This window comes from Agelaius tricolor, unplaced genomic scaffold, assembly GCF_023055355.1.
Source record: "Agelaius tricolor isolate 1412-34295 unplaced genomic scaffold, bAgeTri1.0.p SCAF_5, whole genome shotgun sequence".
Lineage (NCBI taxonomy): Eukaryota > Metazoa > Chordata > Aves > Passeriformes > Icteridae > Agelaius > Agelaius tricolor.
The window spans coordinates 32,687,596-32,701,816 of record NW_027269265.1 but is presented as its reverse complement, the minus strand read 5'-3'; the positions used below and the strand labels follow the sequence as shown (position 1 = coordinate 32,701,816).

At 41.1% G+C, this 14,221-nt stretch overlaps 1 protein-coding gene and 1 long non-coding RNA gene across 27 annotated transcripts in view; both read right to left on the bottom strand.

Annotated features, from left to right (window-relative positions):
• Nucleotides 1-13,142, bottom strand: part of GPHN (gephyrin) — a 271,188-nt gene extending 258,046 nt beyond the window's left edge. For all 25 annotated transcript variants that reach the window (XM_071427065.1, XM_071427069.1, XM_071427068.1 and 22 more), the window contains exon 1: nt 13,024-13,142. In XM_071427065.1, coding sequence (XP_071283166.1) covers nt 13,024-13,087 — 64 coding nt within the window. In that variant the 5' untranslated portion in view covers nt 13,088-13,142. The remainder of the gene's footprint in view (nt 1-13,023) is intronic.
• LOC139590045 (uncharacterized) lies at nt 11-12,595 on the bottom strand. 2 transcript variants are annotated; one of them, XR_011679216.1, is made up of 4 exons: nt 5,009-12,595; nt 4,758-4,865; nt 1,288-3,849; nt 11-1,133 (listed from the first exon to the last, which is right to left on the bottom strand). It is a non-coding gene; the product is annotated as an uncharacterized lncRNA (long non-coding RNA). The 2 variants fall into 2 exon arrangements; XR_011679215.1 differs by having other exon boundaries at nt 11-3,849.
• Nucleotides 13,143-14,221: the final 1,079 nt, after the last annotated feature.

Genomic DNA, 14,221 nt, shown 5'->3' with positions numbered 1-14,221 from the left:
AAACACATATTAGACAAATGCATGGACCAGCAGGCTTCTGAGCTGCAGTTAAAGACTTAAATAAGTGCACATGGTCCACTGACCACAATTATACAACTAAATTATCTATCCTCATCTTCACCCCCAACCCTCTCCCATTTTAAGGGGGATTCTTGATATTTATCAAGAATCTCAAAGCCTGACTTACCTAAACAGCTGATGCCTTTGACTGGCTGGTCCAGTTACCTCCATCAATCACATGGATAACAGCCCATTCAAGAAAAAGGTAATGACTCTGTTCATATCAGCAAGAAGATATGCAGGGCAGAAACAAAATTACATGATGATCTTGCATGCAGATGTTTTAAGTACTTGGTATACAGACTGATGAGGAACAGAAGAAAAATAAGTCAGTAGCACATCATTTGCCATTTAGTACATATCAGGCCAGCAGCCTCAAAGTTAGCATAATAGCTAGACTGAGCTAGAGATAGGCTTAGAAAACTATACTGAGTGCAAGTAAGATGACAGATTGAATGGTGCCAAAGAAATCCCTCAAGCAAAAGGGAAATCAGAACTGGCAAAAGTGTGCCACTTTTATTTTTTTTTTATTACTGATATACACTATAATAAATGTTTATGTGGGTATGTATATTAATTACATGTATATAGTCTTCAAATTAGTTGTTTCAGGCAAATTATAGTCAAGATAATAAGTGAGAAAAACTAATGCTAGAAATTTTAACTATTAAAAAATTAATACCTTCATAAAATTACCTTCCATGCCTGATAATGTGTAACATAGTATTTACCTTTTCCCAAATTTAACACTGCAGGAATCTAATGTTCAGCATTTCTAGTTACCCGCCATGCAAGTTCTCAGATGTTCAGCTCTTTGCTAAGCATAAATGCCTAGCACAGCCTTCATATTCTCCTACTTCTACATGAATCAAATATCTTTACATACAAAATGGAAAAATATATCTCGACTTACCCTCTCTTCAAAAAAAATTTCCTGTAACAGGCAAATCCTTCTCTTTCTTCACCATGTTTTTTTTACTGCTTATTATTGAGCAGAGGCAGTGTCTTTGCTTGTCCATGAGCACAAGCTAGTAAATACCACCAAGAGGACACCTGGCCTGACAAAGCAATATCTGCATGGAAGGAGGCAACACAGCCAAATAAAGGAGTGTCAAGACTGCCTTCCCAATTTATGCAAGTGAACTACACAAAATTAGCACATGATTACATCTGTTTGAGCTGTGCTGAGAAAACAGAAGTCCTATCTCCCACTTTTTCCTATCCTACCTGTACAATCCAGCTCCTCCCTCAAACTGGCACTCCTGAGGTCCCTTGCCGAGTTGTTCAGTCTGTTCCGGCAGCAGCAAACTAATTCCTCAAAAGAAGAGCAGTTTTTCCACTAGGTTAGCCAGTTAAATTTGTTTTGCACAGAGGAAAGAAATGGAAATGGCAGGATAGAAGTAAGACAGAACAGAATTGAAAAAAAAAAATTACAATAGAGGTAAAAAATTGCCAGCCTTGTTCACCATTCACCTACAGGAGCAGAAGTCTGCAGAGCTCAGTGCTGAACCAGATCACACAACTGATTCAGCTCAAGAAGATCCGGGGTTTTTTTTGGCAGGGTAGTTTTCAGCTGTTTCAGTTCCCTGTCTGCACAGCCACACAGGTTATGCCAGCACAGCATGGCATGGCAGTGAACAAGAAGAGTGATGATAGAATCATACCCAAGATTAAACCTGGACAGAGTCCTGTGGGGTTCTAAAGCAGTGGCCACTTATAGCAGACTGCCTGGTACACCAGAAGAAAATTCTCTCAGTAACTCACCTTGAGATGTAGTGAATGCAGGAAGATAAAATCCCTGAAAGGGTGCTGCATGTATTTTCCTAACAGACAAGTCAGATACAAGGTACAAGGAGGGCCTGTTCAAACTAAGGATTAATTTAAATATGCTTTTTCTGTCATTTCCTCAGCTATAGCTTTTATAAAAATTTGTAATTCTATTACTAGTTTTGGACATTTGAAGTACTTCTACATACTACTGAATTTTGTGCTATCTTAAGAGTCATTCCAAGGCTAGTTAACAAAAGACATCTCAATTTCTCTAGAGTATCCAAATATTCAAAGGTTCTGCCCTCACCCACATCACCTTCACAAAATGCACAAGAGCAGTTCAAGAGCCAGTGTCTTCCTGGTCACCTTCCATTTCTAGGAAGCTCTCCTTATTGCTACCTACAGGAAGACCCCTCTGGCATGCACAAGAATTTTAAAAGGCACACACAACCCTGTGGAGGCAAAAAACAACAGTGTGTCTGTATTAGTTTTTTGTGGTCCAAAAATGTGGCTTTTAACCTGTCTCCCAAGAGTCCCCAGTCACCACACTTTGGTTCACACTGCAGTGAAGAATCAAAATATGAATGTGGAATTCACTTTGGACAAAACTAAACGAGATGCACTCCACAAGTGCACCTAATGCACTCCAATAGTTACTGAGTTCACTCCATGGGTTCTGAGCTAGTGTGAGGCAAAACACACTCAGCAGTCTGCAGGTGAAGCCCCCAGTACAAAGATCTGTTTCTCTAAAGCAGCAGCACTTGATATCAAATACTTTACTTACACTGAATGAAATCACAAAAGGTAAATTAACCTACTAAATTACAGTCAAAAGTCTTACATAGGTACAGAACAAAATATTTTTTAATTGTGTACTTATCATTGAAGAATTGAGAGAGTACCTAATTATCCAAATATAGGGAATTTCTACATCTGAGGGGTTGTTTTCTTCAATGGCTGCTAGTTGGAATGTCAGCATCTAGGGGGTATTAGAGTTTAAATTTGTACTTAGAAGGAATTAGAATATGTATTTTACTATCACCTCAAATGGCTCCAGGCTGATGTTTTCCCAACATCTAAAACACTGAAAAAGCTCTTGAATGTGGCCTAATCATTAGCTGCTTTCTAGATGCTAATAAGATCTCAACCATTCATTTTAAAGTAGTTTTCCTCAGCATACTTTTCATATGCACAGCTGAATTTACTTTCTGGAGGCTGAAGCAAAGGTAGAACATTTTTAGCGGGTGTTTGTTCAGTGCAAAAAAGGTTCCTAGGACTCATCTGAATGTGAAGACCTGCTAAAATTATTCTGGGGTATACTAAAAGCTGCTACTATTCTGGTAAGAAATACTGAAAATTATTACTACTTCACATCTAAAATCTCCCTTATGATTTGATGAGTCCTCACAGCAACTTACACATAACAATAATGGAATACAAGACATGCTATCAAGGAATTAAAAGATTTTTCTAATATTAAAGATAATCCATGATGTCCCAGTTTAATGCTATACAGAAATTTGCCTCAGATGGCTTTTCCAGAAAGATGTTCTGTTCATCAAAGCACTCACAGAAAGTCTACTTGAACCCTTTTCTGACATAACAATGGTGAAATGACAACTAGTATTTTCTCTAATTCTCTTTGATCAACTGCCAAGCCAAAGAGAAAAGTCATGTACTGAAACCATTGTGCATAAACTAGAGCTATACCCTTTGGAATAAAGAAATAGGAACAGGCAGGTGAGCTTCCTTGAAACTTAACAATCACAGGAAATTCTTCATCAGTTGCTTTTTTCATCAGCTTTTAACATGAACTTTAGAGTTTCCATTTTGATTTTTGATGCTTAGGAAAAAAACCTGAGTCTCACTCAGATAAGAAGGTCCTGCAGACTGGAGACATTGGTAACAGCTTTAATTCTTACCATGCTGGAATTTAACTGCAAGATCAGACCTTAAGGCTTCACAGCTTACCTTCCTATCTTCTACAGCTTACCTACTTCTGTGGAACAGAGCACGTTCCTAAAAAATAGATTTCAAAATAACATTACCTTCTGAAACATCAGATTCTGGAACAAACATGCCCAACTTGAACCACATACATTTTACTAATATGACCATTCCCAAATTTTTAAAGCTCTGTGCCTTGCCTTCTTTCCAAAGAATTATGTCATCCAGCACTACCCTTTAGTCACATTTACTTGAAAAAGTTAAGAGGTTTCTCTCAAAAGTCTCAAAACCCTCCTCAGTCTCCTGGTTTATTCTACATATCTTTTACTGGCTTCTTCTTTTCTTTATTTTGTTAACTCAATGCCATGATATATGTCCACATGACCAGAAGGGTTTGGAATCTCTTGCAATAGAAGGTTTAGGAGGGAAAGAAATTCCTCCTGCAGACTTTTCAGTCTGCTTGATTACAGCACTCATTAAAAAAGCCTACCATCAAGTACATTTCACTAAAACCAGAAGTACTCAGATTTAGATTCAGCTAAATTCTAGTTCTGAAGTATTAAATTTTGAAGTATGAAATCAGTGTACCAGCAATGATGAAGTTTTAATCAGCAGGAGTTACATACATAGGAACACCTGTTGCAACTTCATCTCAGCGTCCCTGGAGCTTTGTGTGTATTATCTACAGAAACACTTTGTCCCTGTACTCTCTTTTAAAGGTGTTTCACAACTTTTTCCCTCACTATGCTTAATTTACAGCATATTTCTTCAAGGAAGTTGATTTTAAGAACCCTTGATTTGCTGTAGGCTTATTTAATTCTTGCCTTGAATATTCATACAACTAACACAAGAAATTTTGCTAAAAACGAGGAAAGGAGAACTACATTTTCCCTTTAATCTTATGGGTTGGTTTTTTCTGGTTTGTTTTTTTTTTTTTTTTTCCTGGAAACAAGCATTTTTCTCACCAGATATGTACTTACTTTAGGCATCTTGCTGCTTTCTCCCAGTTTTTTCCAAGGTGAAGTTTCTGACAGGGAATCCATAGTAAGCCTTTGGTTTCTCACCATTTACACTGCTATGCCACTACTCTACATCATATGAAAGAGTCATGTCAGTAGGAAACTGTGTCATATCTGCTTGAATACCTGGAAATCTTCTTTTTCCAGAAACTTACTGCCACTCACACTTTCCCAGGACAGGATTTGTGAGTACCTAGTAGAAGGATACATACCTGCTCAACAACATCTCTTTGGCAGTCTGATTTGTCTTCCTGATTCCATGAGAACTGTTTTAAGAAGGGGTAAGAAATAGCAGTGTAGAAGTGTGTTGGTTTGCAGAATTTCTAACTAGTACTATATTCAATGTTTCTTCAAGAATTACTGGATTAAGATTTTACAGACTTCACCTCAGGTCTTGCTATCAATTCCTTCCTAAGGGGCCCATCTCATGGCACCAAAAGCAGCTTGATAAGAATAAAGGGAATTTCTTTTTTTTAAGGACAAGCATCATTTGTAGAGGTTCTAGAAGCCTTTCCATTCTGAGTCAGATCTTCAAGACATTTTACTGCAATTCATTTTAATTCCCAAAGAATGTGTTTTATTTTTCATCCATACAACGTCCCATAAAATGATTCTGAATAAACAACTTACTTCCTAGATTTCAATATGCATTTAAATCCCTTCCAACATACATCTAAAAAAAAAGAAAAGCACCTATAATCCCACCTCCCAAAAATTCCAAACTATAATACCTGGAAAAAAAACCCCAAAAAACACACACCCAAATAAAACCACACCATATAATTTAACATATACTTTAATTCCTACTTCCCACTTTTAGATCTCAAAAGTCACATACAAAAGCCAGAAAAACCAACAAAATACATGCATGAAAGATTTTTTTAAAGGAAAAATATTCCACATAAATTCCCTACAATATACAGGACAACAAAGAAAACTAACAATTTCATAACCACATAGTAAGTACTAAAAGCACACAAAAATTTTATAGTTCAAATCCCAAGTGTATTCTGCTTCTTCACGTTCTTCACTTTACTATATAGTAAGGGATATAATTGAATTAGAAAAGGAAGAAGTAAAACTATGTATTTCTATACTTGTGATTATAAGTGCATATGCAATTCTTAATACATTTACTTATTTTATAGATCTACTTATACAATCTGTATGCTGAATACATAATGAAACATCATAATACGTATGTAATTATTAAGATTACTGTTCTACCTAACATATATAAAGCTAAATTAATGTTGAGTCAGTTCTTGAAGGTCATGGTGTATATCAAAAAACATTTTACTGCTCAAAAATAGGTTTTGTTATACATAGCTATTCCCTAACCATTCAAGTCAGACAGTGGAAGTCTTGTTGCTTATTTCATAGTATAGGGAACAGACAATGCATTTTATTCCTTACATCATTCACCCACATTGTAACTGTAGGATAGAGCCCTGTTTTGCAGGATATTGGAAAATGTACACAGAAGATTATTCTTAAAGGTTTATGCTAATTTTTTTCCACTTGACAAGTTAGGCATAAAATAGGCCTCAGTAAATTAGTTTGAAAACAAAACAAGTAAACAAAACATCACATACAAGTCTCTTACTTGCAAAATGAAATTTTCTAAGATAACTGACTAATTAGGTCTATTTTTCCCAAGCACTTTTTATGCAATTACTGTTCTTTTTAAATTTTAAATTATTTTTTCAATTGTTTTGTGATAAAATAAAACAGCCAAAGGCTATGCTCTTTTTTTATTAATTAAAAACACTCCACAGGAAAAAGGCTGCTACCTGCTCTTTTCCCTTATGGTTATTACCCTCCAGTTCTTCAAGGAGACCTTTTTCAGGCATTCTGTTAAACTTTCAAGAAGAATTCTGTCATACACAACACTACAAATTATAAGGCCATTTCTGTGTAAGAGTGGAGAGTTGCATAGTGCATCTACATATATGAACAGAATGTAAATTATTTCTTTTCCTTAATTCACACATCAAGACATTATAAATATCTAACAAGAACTAAAATTTGTTCTCATTTTTAGTTATTATGTCATCTTGTTGCATAAGAATCTCACAAATTGCAGACAATAGAATCTATTATTGCTTACCTACAAAAAATTCCAGACAGCTACGGCTAAATCAACATTAAAGGTGGAATTCTGTGTTTGTGTATCAGAATTTTGTATGCTAGACTCTCCAAAACACGGCCTGATGATCACATACTCGGTTACTGTCCAATTAACAAAGCCAGCAGACCAACTAAAGGTTATCCCAGAACTAAGCTGGTCCTCATGAAATTCATAATCAGTAATTTTTAAGGTAAGTAACATGGAAAGTTTTCCTGCAGTACTGGAAAAGGCGACAAATATAAACGTAGAAAAGCAAATGAAAACATGCTGTAATGGGTATGCTCTGTGCTGCTAAATATGAACCACAGACATGGAGCGTGGGTGAAGATGGAAGTCTTTCAACTGTATTTGGATAAGTAAACTCCAAATCAAGAAACACCGAGTACACAAGACTTCTTACCCCTGATCTATAAAAACACATAATTCTCCAAATTAATGCCCATTTCTTAAGCAAGTAGGTATTATTTCCCAACTACACATGTATGACTTCATCTCTTTCTTTAGGTGCTTTTAGTTTCAGTGTTTCTACCTCCCATTCAAAAGAAACAGTACTATAGCAAGCAAGTTACATTTCAAGTACAAGAGTCCACTGTATCAGAGAGATTTCAGCCACCTATTTTTGTTCCATGCCATACACTAAAAAGTGGGGGGAAGCAAGGACTTTCTTCCTCTCAGTTTAAAAGGTAAAGCACAGTTAGACTACAAAAAGGAAATGAGGCGATTTTACTGATCATGTTCATGAGATTAAGCTCATCATCCTAGCCATATAAAGTCAAAAAGAAAAATGTACAGCTACAAATGGCAAACAGGGAGGAGATCTCCTAGTTTCTATGGATAAACTCGACATTAGGACAGTTTTACAGGTGAGAAAGACTAAAATCAATGTTACTCTGAATCCAGAGTGTTTCAATGGAAGCACAGCGTTTCTCTAACTAAGGCTCCCAGGAGAAGGTACTGCCTTTAATCTATGTTTTGAAGATAAGTGCCCAATAAGGTGTAATTCTGGACAGAAGTCAGATCACAAAGAAAAAACTAAGCAACTTCAATTTAGACAATTAGGGCAATTTGACGATAACTCCTGGGAAACCTGGTGTCCGTCCTCCTCCTCCCACAAGCACCTCTGTAAGAAAGTTTCCCACTAATTCCAAAGCATGAACAGAGCCACCATCACTAAGAGACCTTGCAACTTGCATGTTATTAATGAACAGTTAGAGGAAAGTCATGAGAAGGTACCTCATAAAATAAGAAAGAGGCAAATGACTTTTCAGTTGGGAAACAGCCTATACATTTCTAAAACAGTCTGACCAACATATAGTGACACCCTGAGTATTTTGTCACATTTCTCAAAGATAATTTTTACAAAACATTCATATCACTGAACTTCAGATCTGCCCAGGCAACTTCTTTGGTTGCAGCTGTCATGTAGATAAGGGCCTAACCATCTCAGAAGAAAGCTTACTTCAAAGTGATACATTCAGACACAATGTCCATGCTCAGAGTCATTTCAACCAACTAAGGAGTCTCAGACACAAAGGCAAGGCTGTAATCTTCCACACTACAGGGTTACCTGGACATCAAGGTCTGAGTCACACATTCAGAAACATTTGTCTGCTTTACTGTGTAGGTTATGGCCACAGCTACCATTGAAAATGTTTTAATCTTTACACAGAGGAAGAAAGGAAGAACAATGTATCTGAAGAGAAATTTGCCTAAACTCCTTACTCGCTTTATGAAAGGGAAAGGCTGTACCACATTGAAAGCAATACTGAACACAATAAAACTGGCCTGAAAAAAAGTTAGCCTGAAAGTTTTTTCCTAAACAAGGAAGAAACAATACAAAATGAGGAGCAAAGACAGAAAATGGTGTTTATGTCTGGTGAGGACTTTCTCACAGACCTGCCTCAAAAGCAGACAACCTGAATGAAGAATTATTAGCCAACCCAAAATCTGACAAATTTTTATCACTAATATTCTGAAAAAACCAAACATGTAACAAGACCTTGAGTTTTGGCCAGCTACATTAAATGCTTACTGGAGAGAAAACAAAAAGAGAAGCAAATAAGAAGATAATGGGGACGGAGAGGAAAAGAGAACAAAATAGGAACTACCAGAGAGAACCAGAGTATGTTTTTTCCATTGAGCTAGTGGAGATGGCAACATCATTCAGAACTCTCTGGATGGTTCCAGTCAAGGGTCTGCTTTAGTCACTGACAGAACAAGAAAGGTCACAGATTATATAACTGTTACCAATGCCACCACCAGTGAAGGATGACCTAATATTGATTCAACTCTGGCCAGAGCACACAATTTCTCCTCTTTTCTAGCCAACTTCAACATTACAAAATTCTGTACTTAGTACACCAGGTCCAGCAGCCTGACACCACTGGTAACTGATTAACAACTGTTCTGTTAGAGATATCCCAAACATGAAAGGCTTGCAAGGGGCAACCAGAGTAATTCTGTACCTGTACTTTACTAAGGAAGCACTGATGCACAACAGTACACACAAAGCATGCATAGAATCCAGCCTTTACTGTAAATGTGGAGATCTCGCCTCTTCTTCATTTATCTACCCCACATTTCTTCTTTCTCCATGACTGTTTTATTTTTAAAAGACGATATCCAGAACACTTAAATGACAAAGCTTTGGACATTGTTCATCCAACTCTGTTATTCCATCACAAAAATCTCCCAATCTGACATTTAGCATCACAGCCCTTTTAAAATGCATTTTACCATAAAAGTAAACTCACAACAACAAAATACTGAAGCTCTATTAGTAGCTCATGTGCTTGCACTACATATCAAAGGTAGCAGAGGGAAAACCTTGGTTTGGAACCTAAGTGAGCAGTATCTTTAATCTGAACACTTCATTAAACCCTGGTGCTGAATATGACACTTTCACAGTTCCACTCTTCACTAATTAGAAAAGTTATTGAAATGATAACACACAAAGATTAGAATTCATATTTCTATCCACAAACCAGTGAGGCTTCCTATGTGCATAAGACATAACCCTGTATTTTGCAAGTTTCACAGTTTTGTAGTCAGTCAGTTGTATTTTTCCTCCTGTTTCAGTAAAGAAGTCTAACTCTACAACTTTCTATACAGAGACTCAAAAATAATCATGAGTGTCATCTTCAACTCCATAGATGCTGTATACACCAAAGTATTTTTCCTGATTTCAGGAAGACAGTTCTTTCATGTTGAGGAAACGTCCTAATTATGGATTTTGTTCTTATCATTGACTCTTAACTAAAAGACCTCCACAGTTTGGCAATAAGAGAAATTAACAAGTAATTTCTGTAAAAAAAAGCCCAAGGTGCTACATTCTGCATAAATTTGCATTTGAACACAGTTACTTTAGTAAACAATAACCAAGATTTCTATTTCTCTAATCTACTATACCTGTCCAAATCTGCCACAAGTGAAAAAATAAACATTTGTTTCTAGATGAAACTAGCGATACATACACAATCACAGAGGTCTACCAAGCAAAACTAAATACAATAACTTAAAACAAAACAATGTCATGAAACTAAGCCTTATGACAAACATTACTCACTCTCAGTATTCTCTGGAGCCACGTGCATCAGTCTCTACAACAGATAAGAATAACAATGTGCCCAAATAATTTTTATATGTCCTCCTTTAAAAATAAACACACAACTTTACACCAAATTAATTCAACAGTTACTCCTTCCTAAATAAATTTAAATTCCATCTGAGTATGACCATAAGGTGCAGTACTGATTATTTTCTAAACTGAGCATACCAAGTCTAACAAGAGCATAAATCTGTATGCCTGTGCTGATAAGACCACAAGTACATACTGCTAAGAAAACAAACATATGCCTATGATCTTAATTAGAAAAGCTAAAGGAGTCATGTTATGTTAATGATCTAATTTCTGATCACTAAGCTATTCTAAATGTTAAGAAAAATAGTCCACATACCTAACCTTTTCATTTCTACACTTATTCCTCCATACAACAGCATGTATTATTAGTTCATTTCTATGAGAAAAATTCAGAAGAGTACATTTTTAATTTGTCTTTTCATAGCTGAAACAGCAGAAATAGCAGAAACAGCAGAAACAGCTAGGGGGTCCAAATCCCCTCAAAGTACTTCTCTTTCCAGGTTAAAGGAGATGCTGGAGCAGAAAATAATATTTTATTTCAGGTTTACAAACACGCACAAAAAGGGGGCTAGGAAAATTGTTAAGAAACCAAGGTGTCCCCTTTCAAAATAAAAATAATTATTTGCAAAAATTGTTAGCCTGAAATTCAAAACAACCACATTAAGGTGAAAAAAACTAAAACTGTTCTGTTTGGCTATGCCTCTTGGATTTCCTCTAAAAAAAATACTAAAATTAGGCCAGAAGCTCTTCTCAATGAAATTAGAAATTATGATACAAAGTTAAAAGAGTTCAACAATGATCAAACAGGATTTACAGTACAAAATAAGTGTATTCTGAAAGACTATCTGAACCTATTGAGAGACTAAATAGTTATTTTAATTATTATAACACCATATGTGCCTGGTAGTGCATTCGATCAAAAGAAAATAATAACCCACGTTACACACCATGAAGTTGCCGACAAAATACCAAGAAAAATATGCATTCTGCTTGCACTCCCTCCCCACTTTAACTTTTACAATAATAGGTAGAGGCACACATGTCCTATCCTTCAGGGACAAAGGGAACAAACCCCCCCATGTGACTTTTGCATCTGGTCCAACACGCTCTACCCATATAAAGGATCTGACTGCCTGGAATTTACAAGCACGCTAAGGATTTCCACTTGCATCTACCGTGCTTTTCTAGCGGTTTATCGTCACCATCACCTTGCGGCCGAGCGCTTCCCAGGAAGGGAAGGAGGGGAAGGGCTCCAGCCTTCGCGCCATCCCTCGCTCCCGGCAGCGGGATCAGCACCGGGCAGAGGAACAGCGCCGGGGGCTGCCGCGGGCTCGGAACGCGCCGCTCGGGTTAAACACCGCTAGCGGGAATAAATAACTTCAGGGTTAACTCCAGGCCTCCTCTGCCGTCAATGTCCCCTCTCTCACTCCAAGCATCCTCCTACTCCTGAGCGAGCTCACAACGCTGCTTTCCATGAACAATCATGTCTTCCCAGGCTCCCGGTGAAACCTACGGAGCTTGACGCCTAAAAATTTCGCCGGTATCTCTCGCCCCTTCCTCGCACGGAAGCGGCGCTGACGCCCGTGTACACCGGAACCCCCCGGGGCTCCGCTCCTGGGCGCGCCGCCCGCTGCGCCGAGCTCCGCGGGGCTCCGGGATACGCCGAGACCCCGGCAGAGGAGCCCCCGGCCCGTCACACCCGCACCGACTCCGGGAGCCCTTCTGTGCAGCCACCGCAGGTCATGTGCCACGGGTTTATTAAAGGATCATCCGTGCGCTATGAGCGGCAGCATCATAAATGCCCTCCTCCCCCTCCCAACAGAGAGCACACAGGCACAAGCATCCCCACCCACCCCCTCCCGATCCCCAAAGTAAAGGCCAGGGAGGGGGAGGGGAAGGAGCCATCCCAGAGGAGCTGCCGTGCGGAGCGTGCCCAGCTCGGGCATTCCCGCGGCCGGGAGCTGAGGCCGCCTCCCGCCCGGGGAAGGCAGGCCCGGCACCTGCCGGCCCGCAGCCTGCGCCGGCCGCGGGCTCCCTTCTCCAGCGCCTTCGCACTGTCGGCACCGCCGCGCTCGGAGGAAGCCCGGCCGCGTCCCGGCCCCCCATCCCCTCCGGCATTCGCCCACCCGCGCACTCCGTCCCCTTCGCGCGGGTTATCCCCGGGTCAGTCCCCGTGGCTGCGGCGCCCGCCCGCCTGCGGCAGCGCTGCCCAGCGCCGGCCGGCCCTGCTCACGCTGTCCGCCGGCGGCCGGAGCGCCGCCCCCACGCCCCGACCCCGGCTCCGGGCTTCGGGTACCGCACGCACGGCGGAGGGGCGCTCCCTGCGCAGCGGCGGCGGCGCCGCCACGGGAGAGACGGACGGCCGGCGGGGCACCCCGCGGGGCGGCCTGAGGCGCGCACCGACCCGCGGCCGCCCCCCGCGCGTCCCCAGCGCCGTGTCCGGCGCGGCCCGGTACCTGTGAGGACGCCGACGCGGATCTGGTGGTCGTGGTTCGTCAGGATCATCCCCTCCGACGCCATGTTCGCGGCGCAGCACCGCACTGCCGGGGGGGGGGGGGGGGGAGGCGGCGCGGGAGCGGCGCGGGCGCAGAGTGGGCGGGGCAGGGGTAGCGGGGCGGGGCCAGGGGCGGGGCCAGGGCGGGGGCGGGGCCAGGGCGGGGGCGGGGCCAGGGCTACGACGGCGCCGGGGGGGTGCGAGACTAGCGCGGTGCGCGCGGCGCAGGCAGCACCAATCCAGCGCCGAGAACCCAGCCCGACCCTGGGCATCCCTGATTCCGGGAGCTGGCAGGTTCATTCCCGAGACTTCGGAAAACGGGAATAGACAGATAGCACGGGTGGTCATCATCCCTGCTCTTGGTTAGCGTGAAACCACAGAGCCATAGATTCAGTTTGGCTGGAAAAGACCTCTGTGATCGTCAGCTATGAGCAGCCTTGTCGAGTAGAGCATGGCCCTGACACCACATCCAGTCCTCTGTCAAACACCTCCGGGGACGTGGCTGCACCTCCTCCCTGCGCAGCCCGTTGCCACGTCTAATCTCCGTCTCTGTGAAAAATTTCTTCCTGACATCCAGCCGGAGCCTCCCCTGGTGCAGCTTAAGACTGACAGACTGACAGACTCTTGTCCTGTCCCTGGTTGCCCGGAGAAGAGGCCGACCCGCACCTGGCTGCGCCTCCTTTCAGGTGGTTGTGGACAGCGAGGTCACCCCTGAGCCTCCTGTTCTCCAGGCTGGAAATAAAGACATACATTTTTTCCTCCCACCAATTTCCTCAGCAGGGCTCAGCAGAATGGGTTTTTTACCTTTCCAGGCCTCTTCTCTCACCTGGGAGTTCTTCCCCTTTACTCTGAGACTAAAGCTGTTGTTACACAACAAAGCAACAGTTGTTTTGACAAAGTAACTTACTGTCATCTTTTTTTGTCTAACTTATGTTACATTGGATACTCTCAGGAAGCAAACATTTAAACTCGTCCTGAATAAATATGTGGGCAAACGTCTTCCACATTGATTAGCACCATCATCAACTACAAATGATAACCCATTGTCAAAATTCAAGTCCTCCGACTTCTGCAGATCTTTATATTTTTGGATATTCCTCTTGCATTTTCAATGCTATCTTACTGATAGCAGACTTTGTATTAGTCTCCTTCTGACTGCC